This window comes from Salmo trutta, chromosome 20 (assembly GCF_901001165.1).
Source record: "Salmo trutta chromosome 20, fSalTru1.1, whole genome shotgun sequence".
Lineage (NCBI taxonomy): Eukaryota > Metazoa > Chordata > Actinopteri > Salmoniformes > Salmonidae > Salmo > Salmo trutta.
In genome coordinates, this window is record NC_042976.1 from 30,840,138 (window position 1) to 30,851,725 (window position 11,588).

At 41.7% G+C, this 11,588-nt stretch overlaps 1 protein-coding gene and 1 pseudogene across 1 annotated transcript; one reads left to right on the top strand and one right to left on the bottom strand.

Annotated features, from left to right (window-relative positions):
* Window positions 1-943: 943 nt before the first annotated feature.
* On the top strand, window positions 944-5,097 carry c9h13orf42 (chromosome 9 C13orf42 homolog). The gene is made up of 3 exons (XM_029703838.1): window positions 944-1,357; window positions 1,512-1,656; window positions 4,028-5,097. The coding sequence occupies exons 1-3, from the start codon at window positions 944-946 to the stop codon at window positions 4,276-4,278; spliced, it is 810 nt and encodes a 269-aa protein (XP_029559698.1). The 3' UTR covers window positions 4,279-5,097.
* LOC115156360 (ribonuclease H2 subunit B-like) lies at window positions 4,999-11,025 on the bottom strand (annotated as a pseudogene).
* Window positions 11,026-11,588: the final 563 nt, after the last annotated feature.

Genomic DNA, 11,588 nt, shown 5'->3' on the forward strand with positions numbered 1-11,588 from the left:
ACAAGACATACTGGCACAGAGAGACAGGAAACACAGGAATAAATACACCGGGGAAAATAAGCGACACCTGGAGGGGGTGGAGACAATCACAAGGACAGGTGAAACAGATCAGGGCGTGACACCTAAACCATTTAAACTGGAACAACCATTTCAGTAATGTGTGCAATGAATCTAACTAACTGATTGGATTAGTTTAGAAAAATGTATGTGCTGTATCTTTGTGTAGATTAAAATTAATCAATCAATCAATGTGCATGCAAAAACACAGATATTAAAAACAATCCTAAAAAAATCTAGCTGCAGTAGAGCATGCTGGTTAAATCTGATAATGAAGGGCATGGTTTTGATGAGAAGGTTTTAGTCTCCACAGAGAAAAAAAAAGATATAATCACACTCTCACACTCAACACTGGTTATTTACACCAACACTGGGGTTATTTTACACAATTGGATGTTAATTTTACTCTCAGAGACTTAATTTAACTCCTGATTCAACACTAGAAATGTTAGACTGAAAAATGCAACACTGGCCGATTTTCTGTGTATAAGCCACTGGGCAGAGAGACTACAGCGCGTGCGTTTTGGTGACACTGGGAGCTTGAGGTGCCCATAAAGACATTTGACACGGGACTGCTGTTCAATAGTAATGACACAGGAGCGGGTTGAGTTTCGAGGCCCGTTGCCATAGCACAGCCCCCCCCGTAAAACTGTAGTGATGGCCGGGAACGTTTTTTTTTTAAGTGAGAGGAGTCCGAAGTTATCTTCTCTGCCAACCATACTCACGGGCAGTTTCATCCCCATGGACAAGACCAATGTCATACCGTCTTTTTTTGTTTGTTTTCTAATTGATTTCTGAGGAATGCTACTAGGAAACGGTTATGGGCACTTCGATTGAACTAACATTATCTTTTTTATAACTGTGAGTTACTCCACGCACAGGAGGGATGTTTAGGAAGATCAACAAAGCGCTCCGTCCCAACAATGGGCACAGGGCTCGTGATGGCAGTCCTCGGTCCGAGCAGGACTACCACAGCGCGTGCACCGTCAAGTTGGTGCGGAGCACCTCCATGCTCGTGGTGGGCCAGAGGAAGCAGTCATCCGTCAACTCCACACTGAAGCGGAGCAAAAGTTCTGTGAACGTCGAGTCCACCACCGCCTTGTATTATTACCAGAGGCAGGAGGACCGGATATGGCTCTACTCCCAGAATCAGAACTGCCTGGAGTATTTGGAAGAGCTGGTGGCGTTGAGACGGCAGTACACAAGGAGCGTCAACAACTTCAAAAGCAACGAGATGAAGGCCACAATCTCCCCCAAGAAGAAGCCTGCGCCTCAACCGCCCAACTCCAAGGATGCACAGGTAGAAAGGCTTTGTGAAACACTTAATGGCTATGACCTCATCTCATAATTATCCTTGTGTCCTAAATGAAATTGTTGAACCACTGAATGCCTTCTACTAAAGAAATCGATAGACAATCATGTTCTCTCTTTTGTTTTTTTGTTTTTTTTTAAAGATCATGAGGACCAAACCGTCTGCCCCTCCAATCCCCAATGAGGAGGACACTCTGGACTTCTTTGATGCTGTCATCGCGAGCTGTGACCCTGAGCACACGCGCAAGCCCCATGTAGACGATGGGCACGCTGACGTTGACTTCATTGGTGAGTTGTGTTTTGGTTTGAAGTACGATCAAGTTGCCTAAACAGCGAAGACAGTGGACAGCTACCTGGTGCTGATACAGAGACAGTGGACAGCTACCTGGTGCTGATACAGAGACAGTGGACAGCTACCTGGTGCTGATACAGAGACAGTGGACAGCTACCTGGTGCTGATCTAGAGATACACAGCAAATTCTCCAGTGTTAAATCAATACTGACAATGTTAAATTTAAACTGGGCCACTGTCTACATGGGTCCAGACTTTTGAGTGTTAAAGGTCCCGAAGATCATTCTGATTTCCATGTAAAATAGCCTTTTGACTAACCATCCAACCTTTTTATGTGAGTAAAGTACATGTTGGATAAAAAAATGTCATGACTGGCCTGATGGAAACAGAAATATTTTCTGTAAACTTTCCAAATGTCAACAAAACAAAATACGCTAGCCAAGGTGGATCTTCTTGTGTCGGTAAAATGATATATAATATTTTTGGGGGATGGAAATGCTCAAAATTACAGAAAGTCTACTTTCTCTCATGGCTAACTACCAGGAACTTTGAAAAGACAAGCTGAGTGGGCAGGGAGGTTATATTCAGGAGCTCACCTTGTCTGACAGCTCTTTGGAAGGACTATGTCAAGAAACCTGGATGCAGTGAGCAGTTACATAATCTCATGCAAATTTTATGATACACAAAGCAATTTAAACAACATTGATGATGTCGTTTTTACACCTCCCGATGTCAATTTTACACCTCCCGTTTGACATCTCTTTTGCAGTTCACAGCAGCGCTGACAGATGTGTTAACATGACAAACATGTCAGCATTTTGAACTACCCTCCCTAGTAAATAACTAACACCAGATACATATGAAATTGGAAACATATAAGAATCTTGGCCATAGATGAATAGTGTAAACTTTTAATTATATTTGCTGACACCCTACAGTCAAATTTTGTCACCAGTAGAGTAGCTATCTAGCTATATAAACCACGCCCCTGCAAACACGCAGTCTCCAATGTTGGTTACAAGGCGGTACTTATCTAAATTAGGTACGAGAATATCATGTTACCATTGGTGTATTAAAATGAGTTAGGGTGGTGTCACACTATCCCCTTAATCCCACCTCCTGAAATCAAGTGTTTGACATGGGGGAGGGGATGAGTAACTTTATGATCAAACTTTATCAATGTAGACACAACATACACAAAGCCATGCCCCAATATAATTTCCCAGTGTGCCTTGCCTTTTTGAGTGAATTGTAGAGTTACCACCCATGACTGTATTTGTTAGTGACAGACATGATTGTTGAATTCCTTCAATTTCAGTTTTGTGGACTTCACAAAGTGAGTTTTTGCTGTAGGCAAATGTAGCATTTAAAATTAAACTGTTAATGACAGTACCTTACATATATCGTAAGGCCTTCCTTACTTTAACCGCAATGTTTTACCCCAACACAGTGGTGTTAAGAACCTACTGGTTTACCAATCACAGTATACTGACTTTCAAAGTGATAAATAATTCCTATTGGAATCCAGCCTGAGTTAGGACAGCCAACAGTTACACTGTTTATTCACACACAACCTGCAGTCAGAAAGATGTTAAAGGTTAGGAACATTGATGAAAGAGACTACCTTAACTATTTAAGTAATGGGTGAAATAAATCTAACTAATTGATTAGATTAGTTTAGAAAAATGTATGTTATGTATCTTTGTGTAGCATAAAATTCATCAATCAATGTACAGTGAGGGGAAAAAAGTATTTGATCCCCTGCTGATTTTGTACGTTTGCCCACTGACAAAGAAATGATCAGTCTATAATTTGAATGGTAGGTTTATTTGAACAGTGAGAGACAGAATAACAACAAAAAAATCCAGAAAAACGCATGTCAAAAATGTCATAAATTGATTTGCATTTTAACGAGGGAAATAAGTATTTGACCCCCTCTCAATCAGAAAGATTTCTGGCCCCCAGTTGTCTTTTATACAGGTAACGAGCTGAGATTAGGAGCACACTCTTAAAGGGAGTGGGAAATAAGATAATGAAGGGCATGGTTTTGATGAGAATGTTTTAGTCTCCACAGAATAAATCTGACAAAATCACAGTCCACTGGTTATTGACACCAACACTGGTAATATTTTAGAGTTAATTTAACTCCTAAATCAACACTAGAAATGTAACACTGAAAAATCAACACAAGGTGTAGTGAAGACCTAGCTAGCTGGTGCTGATCTAGAGACATTGAACAGCTTGTTGCAGTCTCAGAGTAATTGTAACTGTAATAGATCGCAAACTACCCTTTTAGTGGTTTTTTCTCTCGTAAAATTTGGATGTGCATTTTGAGAACTGACGTGAAGTCATCTCTCTCTTCATCAGTGGCCACCAGCACCAGTGAGCACGACCTCCACTCCAACTGGGTCATGCGGGTCCCACGCTGTCCCACAGATGAGTCCAAGCTGAAGAAGCCGGCCCCAACCAGTGAAAGCAGCAGCACAGCCAAGAAGAATAGTGACAACGGGACGACGAGCAGCCGACGACACCTACAGAGAAACCCCATCCACCTGCCCAAAGTGGTGGAGAGCGCCTTCCAGACATTGCGCTTCAAGCCAAAACTCAAAAAGAAGTAGTGGTAACTTGCTTGACCTGAGTTTCATAACAAGTACGGGAGTTAACTTGGGGAGGTCCTGCGACATGCAAGCATTCAGCTGGTGAGGAACTTGCAGGGAAACCACAAAATAACCATGGATAGTAATATAGGAAGTGAGAGAGAGAACTAGGCCTAGAGGAAGTGGGAACTGAGAGAAAGTGGCAGCCAATGATTATGGTATTGTGTTGGTGTGGACAGGTATAGCATGTGACATTGTTCGCTATGCCACCGGCCTGATAAATTATCCAGTCTGCTGTGGCCTGTGGGACTGAAACCCGATCCACAAAGGACCATGTGTAACTTGGACAGCGTAATTCCCAACAAACACTCTCATTACTTAGTTACTGTGACTAAACAGACCACCTACTCCACCTGACATCACAATCAGTCAAGTCTTTCAACTGAACAATGCAACTGTCCATTTTCTTTTCCAAGTATTTTTATTACACATTTAGACTTATTTTATCCAGGTTTACCTGCCGCATCAGTCTCTCTAGACTAGACGATCAACATCACTGTATGAAATGTAAGATGTTCACCATGTGCCTCAGACTGAATGATTAAAATTATTCCTAAATATTAACCAAGGTATTGCAAATGGCACTGCTTATTTAGTTTTATACTGTAGTAGGCTACCATTGTACTGTTACAATATGATTTATCCTGTTAAGTCTATATTATTTATGTACATTAAAATGGGTCACCATGGCACTTTTTCCATGACTTGTGGACCCTTGGTGTGTTTGTTGAATAAGTTGTACTTTATAACAGGAGACCACAGGCTGAACTCATGCTGGTTATATACACAATAATATGAGAGCACAGAAGGGATTTTTTATTTCGCTAGGCAAGTAAGTTAAGAACAAATTCTTATTTACAATGACGGCTACCAGGAGGCAGAACGACATATTTTTACCTTGTCAGCTCAGGGATTCAATCCAGCAACCTTGCGGTTGCTGGCCCAACACTCTAACCACAAGGCTACTTGGAAGCACAGTTTAAACATAATTTATATACTCCCCCAAACCTTGAAGGAATAACTATTCATGTTCTTGTGTTTTATCCTCTTATTCTCACCACTAGTGTGAATCAACCCCATTTCTCAAGGCAAGTTCAAATCACCTTGCTACAGATCAGTTTCCCCCAAAAATACTATTTTATTTTCTTTATTACTAAAAGCGCAAATGTGCGCACAAACACACACACTGTACACTGAGTGTAAAAAACATTAGGAACACCTTCCTAATATTGAGTTGACCACCCCCTTTTCCCTCAGAACTGCTTAAATTCATCGGGACATGGACTCTACAAGGTGTCGAAAGCATTTCACAGGGATGCTGGCCCATGTTGACCCCAACGCTTCCCACAGTTGTGCCAAGTTGGCTGGATGTCCTTTGGGTGGTGGACCATTCTTGACACACACAGGAAACTGTTGAGCATGAAAAACCCAGCAGCGTTGCAGTTCTTGACACACTCAAACCAGTGCGCCTGGCACTTACTACCATACTCCATTGAAAGGCACTTCAATAGTTTGTCTTCCACATTCACCCTCTGAATGGCACACATAGACAATGCATGTCTCAATTGTCTCACGGCTTAGAAATCACTTTAACCTCTCCTCCCCTTCATCTACACTGATTGAAGTGGATTTAACAAGTGACATCAATAAGGGATCATAGCATTCACCTGGTCAGTCTATGTCATGGAAAGAGCAGGTGTTCCTAATGTTTTGTACACTCAGTGTATCCACGCACACCAACATACACATACAAATTCTGATGCACCATCCTAACATTCAGTTTCTCTGCTTTGCCCTTGGGGCTGAAGAAGGCAGACAAGCTTTTCATGCCTGTTTTGTCCACCTTGGCCAGGGTCTTCTGGAGGAGGAGAAAAGATGTATTCAATAGTATTGCTCGTCAGCCTTGAGTGAAGACGGCTGAAACGTAATTACATATCATCATGACTCATTTCCAGACAGAATACACAATGTTACTTGGACCTTTGTCTGGATTTGAAGGCCTCTACATTGCATTGCTTTAAACTGCACTCATGTGCACTCCAGGAAGGATCCTCCCCCATATATATATATATATTTCTCTCATGGGTCCATTCATGCAGACTGCACCTAATCTCACTCACTTTGCAGGCAAAATCGGAGCTGTTGAATTTGGTGTAGTCCTCTCCCGCCTTCACTGATTTGTCAGACAGTTTTCACTTCTGCCGAATGAGGATGGGATGTATAGAGTTAGACCTGCTTTCCATCACTCTAAACACCAACCACCAATCACACCACAGACACACGTTTACAAGTTATCGTGGCGATACCGTGAGTACCACAAACTGACCAACCACATCCACCAACAATAGGCATAAGAACACACTAATCTACCGGTACACTGCTACCAGTGAATCTCAAGAGAACATCACGGTGGAAAATCCAGACCATACAATAGTTTATATGTCAAATAAAATATTTATCCTGCTTTGGTTCCTAACACATGCAAAAAAAGAACAATGTCCCCAAATAAATAGAAAACTAGGAAACAATATGTCAGTATATACAGTAGGCCTAACTACACAGTGTGATGACACAAGTAGCCTACAAAGAGAAACTGGATAAAATACCTTTGAATGATGCTCCACTTTCTTAGAGCTCAGGTAACCTGTCAGGAGGAAGGTGAAAGATGACTGACCATCAGACTGTTAAACACTAATAATGCTGCTTAATGCATTACCTTCAGAAGTATCACTGTCTTAATAGCACAATGTCACTTTCATCACCAGTACATTTCCAGTCAAAGTGCTGACCTGGGCCCTGCAATTGTTTTTAAACTGTGGGGGATGTGTCTTGAGAAATCTAACTGACACGAGTTATTTGATTTCGGTCTCCAAAACCGCACACTCATCTTCAGTTTGTCGGTGGTTAACATTTAATTCAAATTACTCAGTGACACTTACAATGAAGCTACATGAAGATTTTATTTTAGATAGTGCTTTTTAATTTTAGATTGTGCATGTACATACTGTAGATGCTTGAGGAGAGCTTTTCTCAGGTCTTCACTGATGTCTGCAGATATCAGACCATGGGCATACTGCAGGTAGTCCTCTGTGTTACAATGAAGAGAGGGCATAAGAGGGTTAATACCACAGCATCACTTTATACACTTCATTATGGAATGACATCCATCCTATTGATATCACAGGAAACTGGGTTGACAATCTGAGCTTTAAATATAAAATTCATGTGAAACCGAAAATGTAACATGTAAGGCTCTTGAGGCAATGTCTGGTGTGGAAAGCTCCTGATCTCTAAAGTGGGTTTGGTGCCATCCTCTGGTTAATTTGATGTTTGCAGGCCAGGAAGAACATGGCACAGGTCTGCGGTATTAGACCAAGCCCTGAGAGGGACTCACCTTCCTGGGTCTCTGACTCCTTCTTGACTCTGACGTACGTCATGGACTTCACCCCTTCTCCCACTGAGATGTTAGTCTTTCCGAGGGCCTTCACTGTCCTCTCAGCCTAGAACAGCAGGTACACAGCAAGAACAACACACTGTTTACACTGTTAAATCTACTGGAGAGCAGCAATTCTGAACTCCTGATTCAACTAATCAAGGGTTTGATGATTAGATTAATCCGGTGTGTTATTTCTGGGTTAGAACAAAAGCCTGCACATCCTGGAGGTTGCCAGGATCAGATTGCTTCAGGATGTACTATAGAGGATGATATGTGCTTATGCAGCTCATAGATTGATCAATGGGTACCTTTTTCTTTAACCATTCCATGGTCCTCTCCTGGCAGTAGTGGTGAAACTTCGGACTGCCCACCTCTGAAAGAGCAGTACACAGAACACGTATAACACCTGAGACCCCTCAACATTACACTTTTATAATGTGTTCATGTGCAGCTCATCTTTAGAAAATCTCAAACAATTTCAAGGGTGCTGCAGTCTCTGAATTATCTGATATACTAATTAAATATATGAATGTGCGCTTCAGTCTGACATAGAAGTGAGAAATTAATTATTGGGGTTAGGGGTTTGTAACCAGAATTTTACAGTTGATTGTTTCTGAGGAGCACATTAACTTTCAACATTAGTTTGTGTGGGCTGAACAGTGACCTCTGACCTTTTTCCTCAGCCACGTTGTGCAGGGAGGCCAGGGAGTGCGTGCAGCTCAGCAGCCTGGTGCATGCTGGGAAGTCCTCGTCCATCACCATCTGGTACACGGACTGGAACTTTGCCTGCAGCAGAATGATATCACAAAGAGAGGAAGACATTGATGACATCACAAAAGAAGGGCAGAAATGACCTTGCAAAGAGAGACAGAATGATATGACATTCAATGACATTTACATTTTAGTCATTTAGCAGACGCTCTTATCCAGAGCGATTTACAGTAGTGAATGCATACATTTCCTACAATTTCCTACATTTTTTTCCCTCTGTGCTGGCCCCCTGTGGGAATCGAAACCACAACCCTGGCGTTGCAAACACCATGCTTCACCAACTGAGCTACAGGGAAGGCTATGACCAGACAGCGATCGAAGCACAGAGGACAGAGATGACATCACAAAGAAAATAAGAATTTTAAATAAATGACAAAAAAATTCTGGATAAAGATAGAATCACATAGGGCAGAGGTGACATCACAAAGAGAGGAAGACAGAATGAAATAACAACACAATGACTGGAGAGAGATGGAATCACAGAGGACAGAAATTACGTCACAAAGAAAATAATGAAATGACAAAAAAAGGACAGGGGATGTAACTAAGAAAGAAAGAGAATGTATGACATCACAAAGGGAGGACAAGAGCGATCACAATGCGAGAAAGACTGACTAAGATGAGATCACAAAAGGGGAAAGATACAGTTGAAGTGGGAAGTTCACATACACTTAGCTTGGAGTCATTAAAACTAGTTTTTCAACCACTCCACAAATTTCTTGTTAACAAACTAGAGTTTTGGCAAGTCGGTTAGGACATATACTTTATGCATGACAAGTAATTTCTCCAACAATTGTTTACAGATTATTTCACTAATAATTCACTGTATCACAATTCCAGTGGGTCTGAAGTTTACATACACTAAGAAAACTATGTCATGCCTTTAGAAGCTTCTGATAGGCTAATTGACAGCATTTGAGTCAATTGGAGGTGTACCTGTGGATGTATTTCAAGGCCTACCTTCAAACTCAGTGCCTCTTTGCTTGACATCATGGGCAAATCAAAAGAAATCAGCCAAGACCTAAGGGGGAAAAAATGGTAGACCTCCACAAGTCTGGTTCATCCTTGGGAGCAATTTCCAAACCCCTGATGGTACCATGTTCATCTGTACAAAAAATAGTACGTAAGTATAAACACCATGGGACCACGCAGCTGTAATACCGCTCAGGAAGGAGACCTGTGTTGTCTCCTAGAGATGAACGTACTTTGGTTCGAAAAGTGTAAATCAATCCCAGAACAACAGCAAAGGACCTTGTGAAGATTCGGGAGGAAACAGGTACAAAAGTATCTATATCCACAGTAAAACGAGTCCTATATCGACATAACCTGAAAGGCCGCTCAGCAAGGAAGATGCCACTGCTCCAAAAATGCCATAAAACAGCCAGACTCCGGTTTGCAGCTGCACATGGGGACAAAGATTATACTTTTTGGAGAAATGTCCTCTGGTCTGATGAAACAAAAATAGAATTGCTTGGCCATAATGACCATCATTTTTTTGGGAGGAAAAGGGGGACGCTCGCAAGTTGAAGAACACCATCCCAACTGTGAAGCACAGGAGTGGCAGCATCATGTTGTGGGGGTGCTTTGCTGCAGGAGGGACAGGTGCACTTCACAAAATAGATGACATTATGAGGAGGACAATTATGTGGATATATTGAAGCAACATCTCAAGACATCGGTCAGGAAGTTAAAGCTTGGTCGCAAATGGGTCTTCCAAATGGACAATGACCCCAAGCATACTTCCAAAGTTGTGGCAAAATGGCTTAAGGACAACAAAGTCAAGGTATTGGAGTGGCCATCACAAAACCCTGACCTCAATCCTATAGAAAAATTGTGGGCAGAACTGAGAAAGCGTCTGCGAGCAAGGAGGCCTACAAACCTGACTCAGTTATAACAGCTCTGTCAGGAGGAATGGGCCACAATTCACCCAACATATTGTGGGAAGCTTGCGGAAGGCTACCCGAAACGTTTGACCCAAGTTAAACAATTTAAAGGCAATGCTACCAAATACTAATTGAGTCTATGTAAACTTCTGACCCACCGGGAATGTGATTAAAGAAATAAAAGCTGAAATCATTCTCTGCTATTATTCTGACATTTCACATTCTTAAAATAAAGTGGTGATCCTAATTGACCTAAGACAGGGAATTTTTACTAGGATTAAACGTCAGGAATTGTGAAAAACTGAGTTTAAATGTATTTGGCTAAGGTGTATGTAAACTTCCGACTTCAACTGTAAATACGCAATTAGCACACTTTAATTTCCAAAATATATTTTGGCATATGGGCCTTACCACTTTACCCGCGTTGATCAAGTAGGGCAACAGAAGGTAGAAGGGATCCATTGGAGTTACATACGGTAGTCTCCCATCTGTTCAAATAAAAACATTTGGATCTTCAACACCAGTATTTACACCTTGTACTAAACCCATTAATCTTACCTATCATTAGCCAAGTTAAACTCACTCCACTATGCTGCTCACGCCAACAGAGTGGAGTGGAGACGAGTATGTGGTGAGAAAGACCAGAGTGGCGCACTGGTCTAAGGCACTGCATCTCAGTGCAAGAGGTGTCACTACAGTCCCTGGTTTGAATCCAGGCTGTATCACATCCGGCCGTGATTGGGAGTCCCATAGGGTGATGTACAATTGGCCCAGCATCGTCCGGGTTTGGCTGGGGTAGGCCGTCATTGTAAATAAGAATTTGTTCTTAGCTGTCTTGCCTAGTTAAATAAAAGTTAAAATAAACATTTCAAAAACGTGGACTGTATTGCCAACTACATCAAGTCGTCAAAGGTCGATACTTGCATTCTTAAACCCTTACCGTGTGGTTATGTTTGTCCTCTGTGGCTCCGTACCTTTCTTTGTTGGCTGAAATCCATACTTTTTAATGAAATGTTAATCAAATACAACCACTGACTGTTTCCTCATATCAACTGAGTGACTCAATGTAATCGAAGGTACACTCCGCCCACTCAATTCCGTTGATGTGAAGTACATCTTGGAGTTGAGTTTTACTTAGCTAACCTATCATCTGACTGCAAAATACCTCTCTGTACTGTCTG

What these genes read in the sequence shown, in the direction of transcription:
- c9h13orf42 (XM_029703838.1), top strand. Translation starts at nt 944, where the DNA reads ATGTTTAGGAAGATCAACAAAGCGCTCCGTCCCAACAATGGGCACAGG. An exon ending in CCAACTCCAAGGATGCACAG is followed by an intron (nt 1,358 to 1,511) that starts GTAGAAAGGCTT and finishes TTTTTTTTAAAG; the next exon opens with ATCATGAGGACCAAACCGTC. An exon ending in CGCTGACGTTGACTTCATTG is followed by an intron (nt 1,657 to 4,027) that starts GTGAGTTGTGTT and finishes TCTCTTCATCAG; the next exon opens with TGGCCACCAGCACCAGTGAG.